The 15087-nt window shown below is 45.3% G+C and overlaps 1 protein-coding gene across 5 annotated transcripts in view; it reads right to left on the bottom strand.

Moving 5' to 3' along the window:
• nav3 (neuron navigator 3) overlaps positions 1–15087 on the bottom strand; it is a 361431-nt gene that overhangs the window by 51766 nt on the left and 294578 nt on the right. For all 5 annotated transcript variants that reach the window (XM_068050100.1, XM_068050098.1, XM_068050099.1 and 2 more), the window contains 4 exons: positions 13627–13795; positions 12027–12262; positions 10556–10710; positions 9977–10048 (listed from right to left, as the gene is read on the bottom strand). In XM_068050100.1, the coding sequence (XP_067906201.1) occupies positions 9977–10048; positions 10556–10710; positions 12027–12262; positions 13627–13795 (632 nt within the window). The remainder of the gene's footprint in view (positions 1–9976; positions 10049–10555; positions 10711–12026; positions 12263–13626; positions 13796–15087) is intronic.

Genomic DNA, 15087 nt, shown 5'->3' with positions numbered 1-15087 from the left:
ACCGTATCCCTCTAATCCCATCCTATTCATGTATTTGTCAAGATGCCTCTTAAACGTCGCTATTGGACCTGCTTCCACCACCTCCCACGGCAGCAATGTTCCAGGCATTCACCACCCTCTGTGTAAAGAACTTGCCTCGCACATCCCCTCTAAACTTTTCCCCTCTCACCTTAAACCTATGTCCCCTAGTAACTGACTCTTCCACCCTGGGAAAAAGCTTCTGACTATCCACTCTGTTCATGCCTCTCATAACTTTGTAAACCTCTATCATGTCACCCCTCCACCTCCGTCGTTCCAGTGAAAACAATCCGAGTTTATCCAACCTCTCCTCATAGCTAATGCCCTCCAGACCAGGCAACATCCTGGTAAACCTCTTCTGTACCCTCTCCAAAGCCTCCATGTCCTTCTGGTAGTGTGGCGACCAGAATTGCACGCAATATTCTAAGTGTGGCCTAACTAAGGTTCTGTACAGCTGCAGCATGACTTGCCAATTTTTATACTCTATGCCCCAACCGATGAAGGCAAGCATGCCGTATGCCTTCTTGACTACCTTATCCACCTGCGTTGTCACTTTCAGTGACCTGTGGACCTGCACGCCCAGATCTCTCTCCCTGTCAATACTCCTCAGGGTTCTGCCATTTACTGTACACTTCCCACCTGCATTAGATCTTCCAAAATGCATTACCTCATATTTTGTAGTGTACATTAATGATTTAGACGTGAATATAGGAGGTATGATCAGTAAGTTCGCAGATGACACAAAAATTGGTGGTGTCGCAAATAGGGAGGAGGAAAGCCTCAGTTTACAGGACGATATAGATGGGCTGGTAAGATGGGCAGAGCAGTGGCAAATGGAATTTAATCCTGAGAAGTGTGAAGCGATGCATTTTGGGAGGACTAACAAGGTAAGGGAATATACAATGGATGGTCGGACCCGAGGAAGTACAGAGCGTCAGAGGGACCTTGGTGTACTTGTCCATAGATCACTGAAGGCAGCAGCATAGGTAGATGAGGTGGTTAGGAAGGCATATGGGATACTTGCCTTTATTAGCCAAGGCATAGAATATAAGAGCAGGGAGGTTATGATGGAGCTGTATAAAACACTAGTTAGGCCACAGCTGGAGTACTGTGTACAGTTCTGGTCACCACACTATAGGAAGGATGTGATTGCAATGGAGAGGGAGCATAGAAGACTCACCAGGATGTTGCCTGGACTGGAGCATTTCAGCTTTGAAGAGAGACTGAAAAGGCTGGGGTTGTTTTCCTTAGAGCAGAGAAGGCTGAGGGGAGATATGATTGAGTTGTATAAAATTATGAGGGGCATTGATAGGTTAGATAGGAAGAAACATTTTCCCTTAGCGAAGGTGTCAATAGCCAGGGGACCTAGATTTAAGGTAAGGGGCAGGAGGTTTAGAGGGGATTTGAGGAAAAAAAATTTAACCCAGAGGGTGGTTGGAATCTGGAACACACTGCCTGAAGAGGTGGTAGAGGCAGGAACCCTCACAACATTTAAGAAATATTTAGAAACGCCAAAGCATACAAGGCTACGGGCCAAGTGCTGGAAAATGGGATTAGAATAATTAGGTGCTTGATGGCCAGCACAGACATGATGGGCCGAAGGGTCTGTTTCTGTGCTGTATAACTCCATGACTCTAAACCCTTTCATAATTTTAAAGACCTCTATCAGGTCACCACCTCTTTTCTAGATAACAGATCCCAGCCTTGCCAACCTTTCCTCATAGTTATAATCTCTCAGTTCTGGTATCATCCTTGTAAATCTTTTTTGCATTTTCTCCAGTGTCTTTCTAGCCTCTTTATTCAGCCTGTACGAGGTGTCCAGGGGTATTTGTTGTTCTCCACAATTCTCACTGTGGGATGGAGAACATGAACTCACCAGAATGTGCCATGCGCTGACACCCGCACTTCAACGAAGATCACTCCATTTCATTAGGAGAGAATTTGTTTGCAAGCCAAAGATGTGATCAAAAGACAATGACCTAAAGAACTGTTTTGATTGAGGCATGCACGAGAAGTCAAAGTCCCGAGACTTGACTGAAATTGGGCTTCGGGTCCAATCTCCACATTTCTAGCGATGCAGATGCCTGATGGGTGCCTAGACATGGATCGCAAGTCTTGGGAACACCAATTTGGGCCAACTGCCTAGCTGGTAGTGCACATTCGGAACCTATGAACAGAAGTAGGCCATTCAGCCCCTTGTATTATTTTGGCCATTCAAAGAGATCATGGCAGATCTGTATCTGAACTCCAATCACCTGAGCATTCCATCTCTTTTTATATCTTTTTCTCACAAAACTCTTTTGATTAGGTAGATGTACTGGGGACGGAGAACGGAGTGGGGTTTGCGGTATGGGTGCACATCAGCCCCCAGTAGTGCTGTCCATCTTGGAGGAACATTCCTGTTCTTCCTGGCTCCACCTTAAGTAAATATATAAAAGAGCACTGACCGTTTTTGGTGTAGCCTGCGGAGGAAGCCAGAAAACTGAGCTGAGAAGGTCCACCATTAGGCCCCTAATTAACATATCCAAGGGGCGAATGCCGGGTTTTAAGTGACCGCCGAGGTGTGCCTGAACACCATATTTCACGCACTCCTGGGCCACAGGATGTGGCTCCCGTTAAATTGAACTTTTGGGGTCCTGTTTTATGCCCATAAAATGGGTGCAATTGTGTCCAATTTCTACCCCAATGAGTTTAATTTGCTCTCAGTATTGGAGTTGCCTGCATGACAGAGTTCACTATGAAAGAAGCAGCCTTACATAACCACAAATGGTGTTAATGCCAAAGGAATGCAATTTATCTACAGTTTTCTGGGACCAAACTGGGAATGCTGCAATAACTGTAATGAACGATAGGGAGAAACTGTAACTGTTACAAAGCCGAATATTCAAAGTATCCCGCTGACTCCACTGTAACAACTTGAAAATTTACTATTAAACCGTCAACTAACTTGCAACATTAAATGTGAAGCTGCTATTTGTGGCCATTGGTTAGACCCCCCTTCTTCTTCTTTGGCCTCCTTGTCTCGAGAGACAATGGGCAAGCGCAAGAGATGGTCAGTGGTTTGTGAAGCAGCGCCTGGAGTGGCTATAAAGGCCAATTCTAGAGTGACAGACTCTTCCACAGGCGCTGCAGATAAAATTGGTTGTCGGGGCTGTTACACAGTTGGCTCTCCCCTTGCACTTCTGTCTTTTTTTCTGCCAACTGCTACATCTTTTCAACTCGCCACACTTTAGCCCCACCTTTATGGCTGTGCACCAGCTCTGGCGATCACTGGCAACTGACTCCCACGACTTGTGGTCAATGTCACAGGACTTCATGTCGCATTTGCAGGCGTCTTTAAAGCGGAGACATGGACGGCCGGTGGGTCTGATGCCAGTGACGAGCTCGTTGTACAATGTGTCCTTGGGGATCCTGCCATCTTCCATGCAGCTCACATGGCCAAGCCATCTCAAGCGCCGCTGGCTCAGTAGGGTTTATATGCTGGGGATGTTGGCTGCCTCAAGGACTTCTGCGGCGTTGGAGATACGGTCCTGCCACCTGATGCCAAGGATTCTCCGGAGGCAGCGAAGATGGAATGAGTTGAGACGTCGCTCTTGGCTGACATACATTGTCCAGGCCTCGCTGCCATATAGCAAGGTACTGAGGACACAGGCCTGATACACTCAGACTTTTGTGTTCCGTGTCAGTGCGCCATTTTCCCACACTCTTGGCCAGTCTGGACATAGCAGTGGAAGCCTTTCCCATGCGCTTGTTGATTTCTGCATCAAGAGACAGGTTACTGGTGATAGTTGAGCCTAGGTAGGTGAACTCTTGAACCACTTCCAAAGCGTGGTCGCCAATATTGATGGATGGAGCATTTCTGATGTCCTGTCCCATGATGTTCGTTTTCTTGAGACTGATGGTTAGGCCAAATTCATTGCAGGCAGCCGCAGTCCTGTCAATGAGTCTCTGCAGACACTGTTCTGTGTGGGATGTTAATGCGGCATCGTCAGCAAAGAGGAGTTCCCTGATGAGGACTTTCCGTACTTTGGTCTTCGCTCTTAGGCGGGCAAGGTTGAACAACCTGCCACCTGATCTTGTGTGGAGGAAAATTCCTTCTTCTGAAGACTTGAACGCGTGTGAGAGCAGCAGGGAGAAGAAGATCCCAAACAGGGTAGGTGCAAGAACACAGCCCTGTTTCACACCACTCAGAATAGGAAAGGGGTCTGATGAGGCGCCGCTATGCTGAATTGTGCCTTTCATATTGTCATGGAATGAGGTGATGATACTTAGTAGCTTTGATGGAGCTCCACACAAGCTTTATGTACAAAGATGGTGCTAGCTTGCTTGATTGGACAGCAGTGCAAACTGACAGTATAACTGCACATTTGATGTACACTGTAAGCAGTTATCGATCTCTCTCTCACCCTCCCAGCCTTCACTTTAAGTCATGAGGCCAACTGGTGCAAAATCTTTTCTCTGATGTGCTGAACCCCATGCTGCCTCTAGTGGGGTGTCTGCTCTCCTAGTCTTTGACCTGGGTTTCTTCTACTCATTGTCACAACTGTTACTGTCAATATTAACACAACTCCTGGGAGCCTGATTGCTGACAGCACCTTATTTTAGATCTGTCCATACTACAGCAATTGCCTACAAGTTATTGCTCCCAGTACTATCACCCTGAGATCATGAATTCTCCATGTTCTGTAGGAACATGGGAACAGAAGGAGGTCATTCAGCCCCTTGACTCTGTTCCGTCATTGAATGCGATCATGACTGACCTATATTTTAACTCCATCCAACTGCCTTGGCTCCATATCCTTTTATACCCTTGCTGAACAAAAACTTCTTTCAATCTCAGATTTTAAATTATCACAGCAAAACTTGTTTAGGTGTGGACAAAGCAGGATTGGATTTGATTGTAACATGCCCTCCTCCCCAACCGGAAGCCTCCTGATACTTATTGACTAGGCTGAGGCGATGAATGAACAATGTGAGCGAGGTTGGATATTTGAAAAAGGTCCCACTGCCATAACAAATGCTAGGAGTGGTTGAGGATTTGCACATTAGGATGCACTGCAGCAACTCACCAAGGCCTCCTAAACAACACCTCCCAAACCTGCAACCTCTCCCAGCCAGGAGGGCAGCAGGTGCATGGGAGCACCATCACATCCAAGTTCTCCTCCAAATCACACACACCATCCTGACTTGGAACTACATCGCCATTCCTGAATCGTTTCTGGGCCAAAATCCTGGAACTCCCTTCCTATAGCACATGGACTGCAGCGGTTCAAGAAGGCGGCTCAACACCACCTCTCAAGGGCAATTAGGCATGGGCAATAAATGCCAGCCATATTAGCGATGCCCACATCCTGCGATTGATAACATCATAGAATGATTCAGTGCAGAAGGAGGCCATTCGGCCCATCGTGCCTGTGCTAAGGGGAAGGAGCAGGCAAGTGGGACAAATTCGACAGCTCTTTCCCCATTAACCCTTCAAATTGTTTCCCTTCAACTATTTATCCAATCCCCTTCTGAAAGTTACTATTGAATCTGCTTCCACCGCCCTTTCAGGTAGCGCATTCCAGATCAACTCACTGCATAATAGAGTGAATTGAGAATGCGCACTATTAATTGCAACCTTCATATTTCTTAGACTCCAGCATGTTTTCTAATTCCAACATTGCTCTTAGCTCTCTCACACTTAGCACCCTCCTCAACCAATCCAAGGAGATAGACAATCTCCTGACGTGTTCCAGTATTGGTCCTGGGAGCTTCGACAACAGACCATTGTGCTATTTGAACACCACCAATGTCTTCCTCTAGAGTGCCAGTCAAGTAGCCCAAAGTTGTTACTACACTTTAATGGCCCCCTGAAAACAATTTCAGCAGCGAGCCTGTAGATGGACTCCAGTGTTTTTTTTTTTGTTCGTTTCATGGGATGTTGGCATCGCTGGCTATGCCAGCATTTGTTGCCCAACCCTAATTGTCCCTGAGAAGGTGGTGATGAGCTGCCTTCTTGAACTGCTGCAGTGCATGTGGGGTAGGTACACCCACAGTGCTGGTAGGAAGGGAGTTCCAGGATTTTGACCCAGCGACAGTGAAGGAACGGCAATATAGTTCCAAGTCAGGATGGTGTGTGACTTGGAGGGGAACTTGCAGGTGGTGGTGTTCCTGTGCATCTGCTGCCCTTGTCCTTCTAGTTGGTAGAGGTCACGGGTTTGGAAGGTGCTGTCTAAGGAGCCTTGGTGCATTCCTGCAGTGCATCTTGTAGATGGTACACACTGCTGCCACTGTGCGTTGGTGGTGGAGGAAGAGAATGTTTAAGGTGGTGGATGAGGTGCCGATCAAGTGGGCTGCTTTGCCCTGGATGGTGTCGAGCTTCTTGAGTGTTGTTGGAGCCGCACTCATCCAGGCAAGTGGAGAATATTCCATCACACTCCTGACTTGTGCCTTGTAGATGATGGACAGGCTTTGGGGAGTCAGGAGGTGAGTCAGGAGGTGAGTTACTCGCCACAGAATTCTCAGCCTCTAACCAGCTCTTGTAGTCATAGTATGCCTGCTACAGTTGAGTTTCTGGTCAATGGTAAACCCCAGGATGTTGATAGTGGGCATCCAGCAATGGCAATGCTGTTGGATATCAAGGAGAGATGGTTTGATTATCTTTCATTGGAGAGCGTCATTGCCTGTGTAGTGCGAATGTTACTTGCCACTAATCAGCCCAAGCCTGAATGTTGTCCAGTCTTGCTGCATATGGAAACGGACTGCTTCAGTACCTGAGGAGTTGTGAATGGTACTGAACATCGTACAATCATCAGCAAACATCCTCACTTCTGACATCATGGTGGAGGGCAGGTCATTGATAAAGCAGCTGAAGACGGTTGGGCTGAGGAAACTACCCTGAGGAACTCTTGCAGCAATGTCCTGGGACTGAGATGATTGACCTCCAACAAGCACAACAATCTTCATTTGTGCTAGGTATGACTCCAACCAGCGACTACTTTTCTCCCTGATTTCCATTGACTCGAGTTTTGCTAGGGCTCTTTGATGCCATACTCGGTCAAATACTACCATGATGTCAAGGGCAGTCACTCTCACCTCACCTCTTGAATTCAGCTCTTTTGTCCATGTTTTGACCAAGGCTGTAATGAGGTCAGGAGCTGAGTGGCCCTGGCGGAACCCAAACTGAGCATCAGTGAGCAGGTTATTGCTGTGCGAGATAGCACTGTTGATGATACCTTCCATCATTTCGTTAATGATTGAGAGTAGACTTATAGGGTGGTAATTGGCCGGATTTTCCACATTGCCAGGTAGATGCCAGTGTTCTAGCTGTACTATAATCAGCAGGAGGTTTCCTTGCCCATGTTTGACCTGATGCCATGTGACTTCATGGAGTCCGGAGTCAATGTTGATGACTCCCAGGGCAACTCTCTCCCAACTGTATACCACTGTGCCGCCACCTCTGGTGGGTCTATCCTGCCGTTGGGACAAGACATACCCAGGAAGGGTGATGGTGGTGTCTGGGACATTGTCTGTAAGGTATGATTCCGTGAGTATGACTATGTCAGGCTCTTGCTTGACTAGTCTGTGGGACAGCTCTCCCAATTTTGGCACAAGCTCCCAGATGTTAGTAAGGAGGACTTTGCAGGGTTGACAAGGCTGGGTTTGCCATTGTCGTTACCAGTGCCTAGGTCGATGCCAGGTGTTCTGTAGGTTTTATTCACTTTCAACATTTGTGTAGCGGTTTTGTACAACTGAGTGGTTTGCTAGGCCATTTCAGAGGGAAGTTAAGAGTCAACCACGTTGCTGTGGGTCTGGAGTCACATGTAGGCCAGACTGGATAAGGATGGCAAATGTTCTCCCCTAAAGAGCATTAGCAAACCAGATGTTTTTTTTTACCATTTCATCATTACTGAGGCTAGATTTCAATTCCAGATTTTTTTAATAATTGATTGAATTTAAACTCCACCAGCTGCTGTGGTGGGATTTGAACCCATGTCCCTGGGGCATTAGCCTGGGTCTTTGGATTATTAGCCCAGTGAAATTACCACTATGCCACTGTCTTCCCTAGATAACAATATCCATGCCCACACAAATCATTGCATGTCTATGCTCCCTTTTTCAAAGGAATGTCTGCAGTTTATCATAACAGAATATTTAAAAATAAATTTTAATAACTTCTTTTCATATTGCATGCATATGCTTGTGCAATGGACCGTGTTGAGTAGAGAAGGGTCTAACGACTGAAAAGATCCTGGCTCATATTTTCAAACAGTTGCCAGCTACTCTGATTCACTGTTAATTAATGTTACAGGATTGAATCCTCCTGTGCTTTCCTGTAACTCATAAATCCTTGGATTAGAAGTGTTTCCACAAACAGAATATAAAGACTATAGAAGCAATGGAGAAAGGGCAAAAACTGATTTACCAGAACTGAGAGAGAAAAACTATTAGGAAAGGCTAAATAGGCTGGGGCTCTTTTCTCTAGTAAACAGGAGGCTTTTAAATAAAAACAAGAAATGCTGGAAACACTCAGCAGGTCTTGCAGCATCTGTGGAGGAAGAAGCAGAGTTAACGTTTCAGGTCAGTGACCCTTCTTCAGAACTGGTAAATATTAGAAATGTAAAAGGTTTTAAGTAAGTAAAGCCAGGGTGGGACAAGAGATAACAGAGGTGATGGTGTTGATAGGACAGGGTCACAGAGAATATCTGACCAGAAGGTTATGAAACAAAGGTAAACGGTATGTTAATGGATTTTAAAGTTCTTTAAGATTGTGAAGGTGTTTGATAGGGTAGACAATAGAGAAGATGATTCCACTTGTAGGGAGCCCAAAACCAAGGGCCATCAATATCAAGAAATCCAATAACTTCTTTACCCAGAGACTGGTGAGAATGTGAAACTGGCTACCACAGGCCGTAGTTGAAGTGAATCATATAGATACATTTAAGTTAAAAGCAAAATACTGCGGATGCTGGAAATCTGAAATAAAAACAAGAAATGCTGGAAACACTCAGCAGGTCTGGCAGCATCTGTGGAGAGAGAAGCAGAGTTAACGTTTCAGGTCAGTGACCCTTCTTCAGAACATTTCTTGTTAGATACATTTAAGGGTAGGCTGAATATACACCTAACTAAGAAAGGAATAAAAGAATATGGAGATAGGGTGACATGATATAAGGTTGGAGGAGGCTCATGTCGAGCTCGCATGGGCTAGTTGGGTTGAAAGGCCTGTTTGTGTACTGGATAATCTATGGAATTCTATGTCAGGGGATCTTTCCCAGAAGGTTGCAATGATCCACTATTCAGGAGATCTGACTGGGTTTTGTGCTGGACTACTTTAACACACAGAATTGTGAGTTTGAGACCTAATGCTGACCTGTCGGGAATGTGTTTTGAAAATTTGGGCAAGTATTCTGTGCAATAACAGGGAAATTGTGAATTCCATGTTCCCAAATGGGGTTGTTGTTGTCTTCATATCTTTGCATTGTTTGCTGGAGGATTAAGTAGTGGAAGCATTCATCGATGATTAACAGTCTGACAGGCTGAGATGTGAACACTCCCTCTAGGGCTGTAACTATCTCAATACCAGCCAATAGACAACATTAGTCCAATACTGGGGAGGGTTTTACGGACTTGCCAAACACAGGCAATAAGCAGAGATGGGGGGCATGGGGCAGTCACTTACATCCAGGGGGCATCACCTGCTGGAATTCAACATGGAATTCTAAGCTCTCCACTTACCAGGACTGTCTGGAGTGGGGTCTGAACTCTGCATTTTCCTGACGTGAAGGTGGGAATGCCTATCACTGAGCTAAATCTACACCTTCTGGATGGCTGTAGCTCTACAGATTCATAAAATGACACCTCTGGACCTTTTTAAAAGGAAAGGCAATTGGGGGAGGGGGAAGAAACAGAGGAGTGAAGTGACAAGAGCAAAGGAAAATGATGACGATGAATGTTTGCCATTAGTCTTTGCAGTTACCTGAAGTTGTGGTGGAGCTCCAAGTTAGCAGATGAGGAGACAGCTTGGTTCATTGTTCCAATAACATATGGACTGCAGAAATTTAAAAAAAAAAATACAGATTACACCTGCTACACAAGAACAGCATTGTTTAAGATCAATGGGGTGGATGTTTTGCAGCAGAATCCCACCCACCCCCAGGCCCTTGTCTTCTGTAATTTTGATGCAAGGGAAGGAAACCACAAACAAAGTTCTGTCTTTTGGATGAAACATTAAACGAAGTCCCTGCCTGCCCTCTCAGGTGGAGGTCAAAGATCCCTTGGCCACTATTTCAGAAAAGAGCAGGGGGAGTCTCTGATGTCCTGGCCAATATTTATCCTTCAACCAACATCACTAAAAGAAAATTAGCTGCTCATTATCACATTGCTGTTTGTGGGAGCTTGCTGTGCGCAAATTGGTTGTTGCATTTCCTACATTACAACATTGACTACATTTCAAAAGTACTTCATCGGCTTTAAACGATTTTCAGACATCCTGAGGTCATGTAAGACGTTATATGTAGATGAAAGACTTTCTTTTCTTAATGAACTAGTAACTTACCTTTTGTGGTATCTACAATTGAGGAATCCATTGAAGATGTCACTCAATGAACCAACATGATGGAGGTTATCCAGGATTATCACTAAAGGAAGATCAGATCCATTATCTGCAGCAGTGCATTGATCGGCCAGATTTGATAGGTATTGACGCAATTCCTTCCAAATGTTAAAAAAGACATGTTTATTACAGATATGTTACCACATTTTCAGAGATTATTTAGTCTTGCCAATATTTCTCTGTTGATTCTCCTCCTTTGCCCAAGGGTTGAGACCCATTACTGGGGCAACATTCCAGACATGCCTCTCACCATTCTGCTAGCTTTCACAAGTGTTCATTATGATGTGTGAACCTTGACACAGGTCATTCCTTTCCTCATCCAAGATCCAAACACAAGCAGCAGGGGGTAACTGACAAGTGATCAGTAACATTGCTTGGCCAATTTAAAACAAACTATTTGTTCTCAGGATGCAGGAGATGTTGGCAAGGCTAAATGTCCTGTTCATTGCAGCAACATCTGAAATGTAATAATTCTCATAGTGTTCAAATCCCTCCATGGCCTCGCCCCGCCCTATCTCTATAACTTCCTCCAGCCCTACAATCCTCCGAGATCATAAGAATTAGGAGCAGGAGTAGGCCATTCGGCCCTTCAAGCCTGCTCCGTCATTCAATAAGATCATGGCTGACCTGATTGTGGCCTCAACTCCACTTTCCTGCCTGTCCCCATAACCCTTGATTCCCTTGTAGATCTCTGCGCTCCTCCCATTCTGGCCACTTGTCTATCCCCCCCTCCCCCACCTCCCACCACCACCCTTCACCCTACCATTGGCTGCCAAGCCTTTAGCCATCTAGGCCCTAAGTTCTGGAATTCACCCCTAAATCTCACCATGTCTCCACCCTTCCCTTCTCCTTTAAGGCGTTCCTTAAAATCTACATCTTTGACACGTTTTTGGTCACCTGTCCTAATATTTCCTTCTGTGGTTTGGTGTCAAAGTTTGTCTGATCCTGTGAAGTGTTTTGGGATGTTTTACTACTGCAATATGAATGAGTAGCTAACTAAGATATTTAGAGGACATAAAGACTGGAGTCACATGTAGGTCAGGTAGGAGAAGACAATCCTAACTGGGATTTAATAAAGCAGTCACATCACTTTTCCTGTTACTGGCCTACAAATTACCAGATCTACTGAATTCAATTTCACAACCTACATTTGTGGGAATTAGAACTTACTTTCTGCATTGCTGGTCCACTATCAACGCCCAACTAACTTTCAGGTACATATCCTAGAGGGGCTGAAATCAATTGTGGCACCAATACCACCAGCCCTGCAGAGTTCAGCACAGACTGTCACTCAATCCCAGGGATCATCCCGAACTGCATGGTTAAAATACTCATCGGATAAACTTGCTGAGCTATCGGAGAGCAAGGGCTGGCCCAATGGGAATATTACTTTGCTGCCAGTGTTTCTCCTTACCTTGCTAGACTTGTGGTCCACATTAAACGTGGCTATTGACCCATCGGTGACTTCCCGTCCAGACCTGTTCACCAGGAACTCAGCAAGTCTATTGGCCAAGTAGGTTTTCCCGGTACCACTCGGCCCAGACAATATGATCCTTCGATGTTCGAGCAGTATGTTGAGGTAACGATGCGTTAACGGTTTTGGAATCAGTGTCTCAAACACCAAGCTGTCCACATTATTCTCTGCCACACCTGAAAAAGGGACAATGAGCAGCCACATCACTTGGGCTGAGAGCAAAATGACAAGGTAAGACTCACCCATGCCTTTGTTACCTCCTGAGTTGACTATTCTAATACATTCCTTGCCAGCCTCCACCTTCTGCCCTTTGTAAACTTGTAGTCATCCAATACTCTGCTGTCCGTGTCCTAACTTGCACCAAATCCCGTTCACCCCTCATTCCTGCACTCTCTGACCTACATTGGCTCCCAGTTAAACAACGCCTCAATTTAAAAATTCTCATCCTTGCTTTCAAATCTCTCCATGGCCTCCTCACCCCTTCACTATCGCTGTAATCTCCTCCAGTCCCACAACCATCCGAGATATCGGCACTCCTCTAATTCTGGCCTCTTGAGCATTCCCAATTTTAATCACCCTACCATTGGTGACTGTGCCTTCAGCTACCTGGGCCCTAAACTCTGGAATTCCCTCCCTAAACCTCTCCGCCTCTCCTTCCTCCTTTAAGACACTCCTTAAAACCTCCCTCTTTGACCAGTCTTAATATCGACTTATGTGGCTCAGCGTTAAATTGTGCTTTATAATGTCCATGTGAAGTGCCTTGGAACATTCTGTTGCATTAAAGGTGCTATATAAATGCAAGTTGTTGTTGTTGATGGGGTAAAAATGGGTCTTGTAGATAGTGTGAAACAGGCCACGGCGAATCAGAGGCTCGTTCTAACACCCCTGCATAATTTTCTCTTTCATTCCAAATGGATTGCTGATTCGTTACTGTTCCATTTAATGGTAGGTAAACTTGGGCAGAGTTTAGAACAGGCAGCCGATTGGTTACCATCTATTTTGTTCTATAGACAAAACCAATATTCACCCCATAATCTGTTAATTGAAGGCACGGAACTGACAGCATAAAAAGAAGCCATTTGACCATTGAGCAGTTGCATTGATTCCCTTTCCTGGGAGGTGCTGTCTTTCAAATGAGATGTTAAACTGAGGCCCCCTCTGCCCTCTCAGGGAGGCATAAAAGATCCCACAGCACTATTTTGCAGAACAGCAGCATGCCTCTCACTGGAGTCCTGCCCACTATTAATCCCTCAACCAACATCACTTATAAAAAACAATTATCTAGTCATTACCTCAATGCTTTGTGGGAGCTTGCTGTGCGCAAATTGGCTGCCACGTTTCAGACACTACAACAGTGACTACACTTCAAAAGTGTACACCACATTACAATAATTACTGTATTTCATTGGCTGGAAGACATTTGAGGCAACCTGAAATTTGTGAAAGGTGCTATAGAAATGCAAGATTTTCTTTCCTTAACAAACTCCATTCCAACCCATAATAACCCCCACGACCTGATCAAAGAAACATTGAAAGTTACCTTTAAGATTCACAGTAATGACGTTGCTTTCTCCGACTAGATATCCACAGGGCAGCAGTTCTGGCAGCTCCAGATTACAGGCTCTTACTATATCACCGATGTTGTAACTGAGAATACTGTCGGAGGACAGACCAAGACTTGTAGTTGGGTCCAAACGGAAAATATACTCCTACGTTACCAAATGAAAAGATAAAGTTTGCAAATTTAATTGAACATTTTAATTTACTTCTTCTTTGGATGTGGCATTGCTGGCAAGGCTGACAGTTACTGCCCATCCCTAACTCACTTGAGAAGGTGAGCCTTCTGCTCACAGAGATTGTCTAATAACAGAGTGGCTGGTTAATAGTTAACCACACAGTGTGGACGAGAGCCCCACATAGGGAGCCCAGCTAAGGATGGCTGCTTTCCCCCGCTGCAGGACATTAGTGAACAAGTTGGGTATTTTCCCCACAGTCTGACAGCTTTCATGGCCAATTAGAGGTGTCGGCCCACGTATTACCAGGGGAACACAACTCTGGACAATGAGGTTGGCTTCACAAATGCTCCTGTCACACAGCTGTGTTCGACTGGTGGGTTACGACCAGGTGAGATAGGGATCTAGGGGGTTCCCTCTCAGCCTTTGCCTGGTCTGACCGTATCAGGGTTTAATTTTAAAAACACCGTGTTTTAGCTCCCCCTCAGTGAATCCTTGTTCACCGCTTTCCAACTGCAAGGCAAAGAAATCAGTTAGACAGGTTTTCTTAGATTTAAACAAGAAAGGTGGAAGTTTACAAAACTTAAACTCTAATTCGGTTAACAGCTATGAATACGTGACGCGACCACACTAGCATGCATACGCGATAAACACACACGCAGATAGAAACAGCAAAAGTAGAAGGAATAAAGGGGAAAAGTTTGAGGCAATATCTGGTAGTTATTTACAGTCCTTTCAGTTCAATGTGGAGTCTTTGGTTGCTGGTAAGTCTTGCTGTTGGTTGGGGCCCAGTGCACGCTTTAACTTGTTTTGATGTAGGAGTATTTTCTCTCTTGAGGTTTAAGGGACTTCAGTGGGTCCGGAGATTGGTGAAAAAGAGAGAGAGAGCCAGCCAGGAGAGAGAGCGCTCTTGTTCCTGGTTCAGTGGCACTCTGCAGTCTGACTTCAAACTGTCCTGTGTCTAGTTCAAAAAACCTGGACCGGCCGGTTAGTCATGTGACCAGCTGGTTTCGCCACTCCTGCGTTTGTGGATTCCAATGGGCTGAAGGGCCTGTTTCTACGCCGTAGAACTCTATGACACGATGTGGATCATCATTGCCCAGCCCAATCTCTGTTAATTGAATCACTGAGCAATTCTTTTGTCTCTCCAGGCACTGTCTCTTAGTATACAAATGTCCTGCAGCCAAGTATCTGGTGATCTCTTTCTAAACAAGTCATTTCTTCACTCCAGCAACAGTTTAAAATTAATGTTCATATGACAAAATTAA

This window comes from Heterodontus francisci, chromosome 18, assembly GCF_036365525.1.
Source record: "Heterodontus francisci isolate sHetFra1 chromosome 18, sHetFra1.hap1, whole genome shotgun sequence".
Classification (NCBI taxonomy): Eukaryota; Metazoa; Chordata; class Chondrichthyes; order Heterodontiformes; family Heterodontidae; genus Heterodontus; species Heterodontus francisci.
The sequence above is the reverse complement of the archived record's forward strand: the minus strand, read 5'-3'. Positions and strand labels throughout refer to the sequence as shown.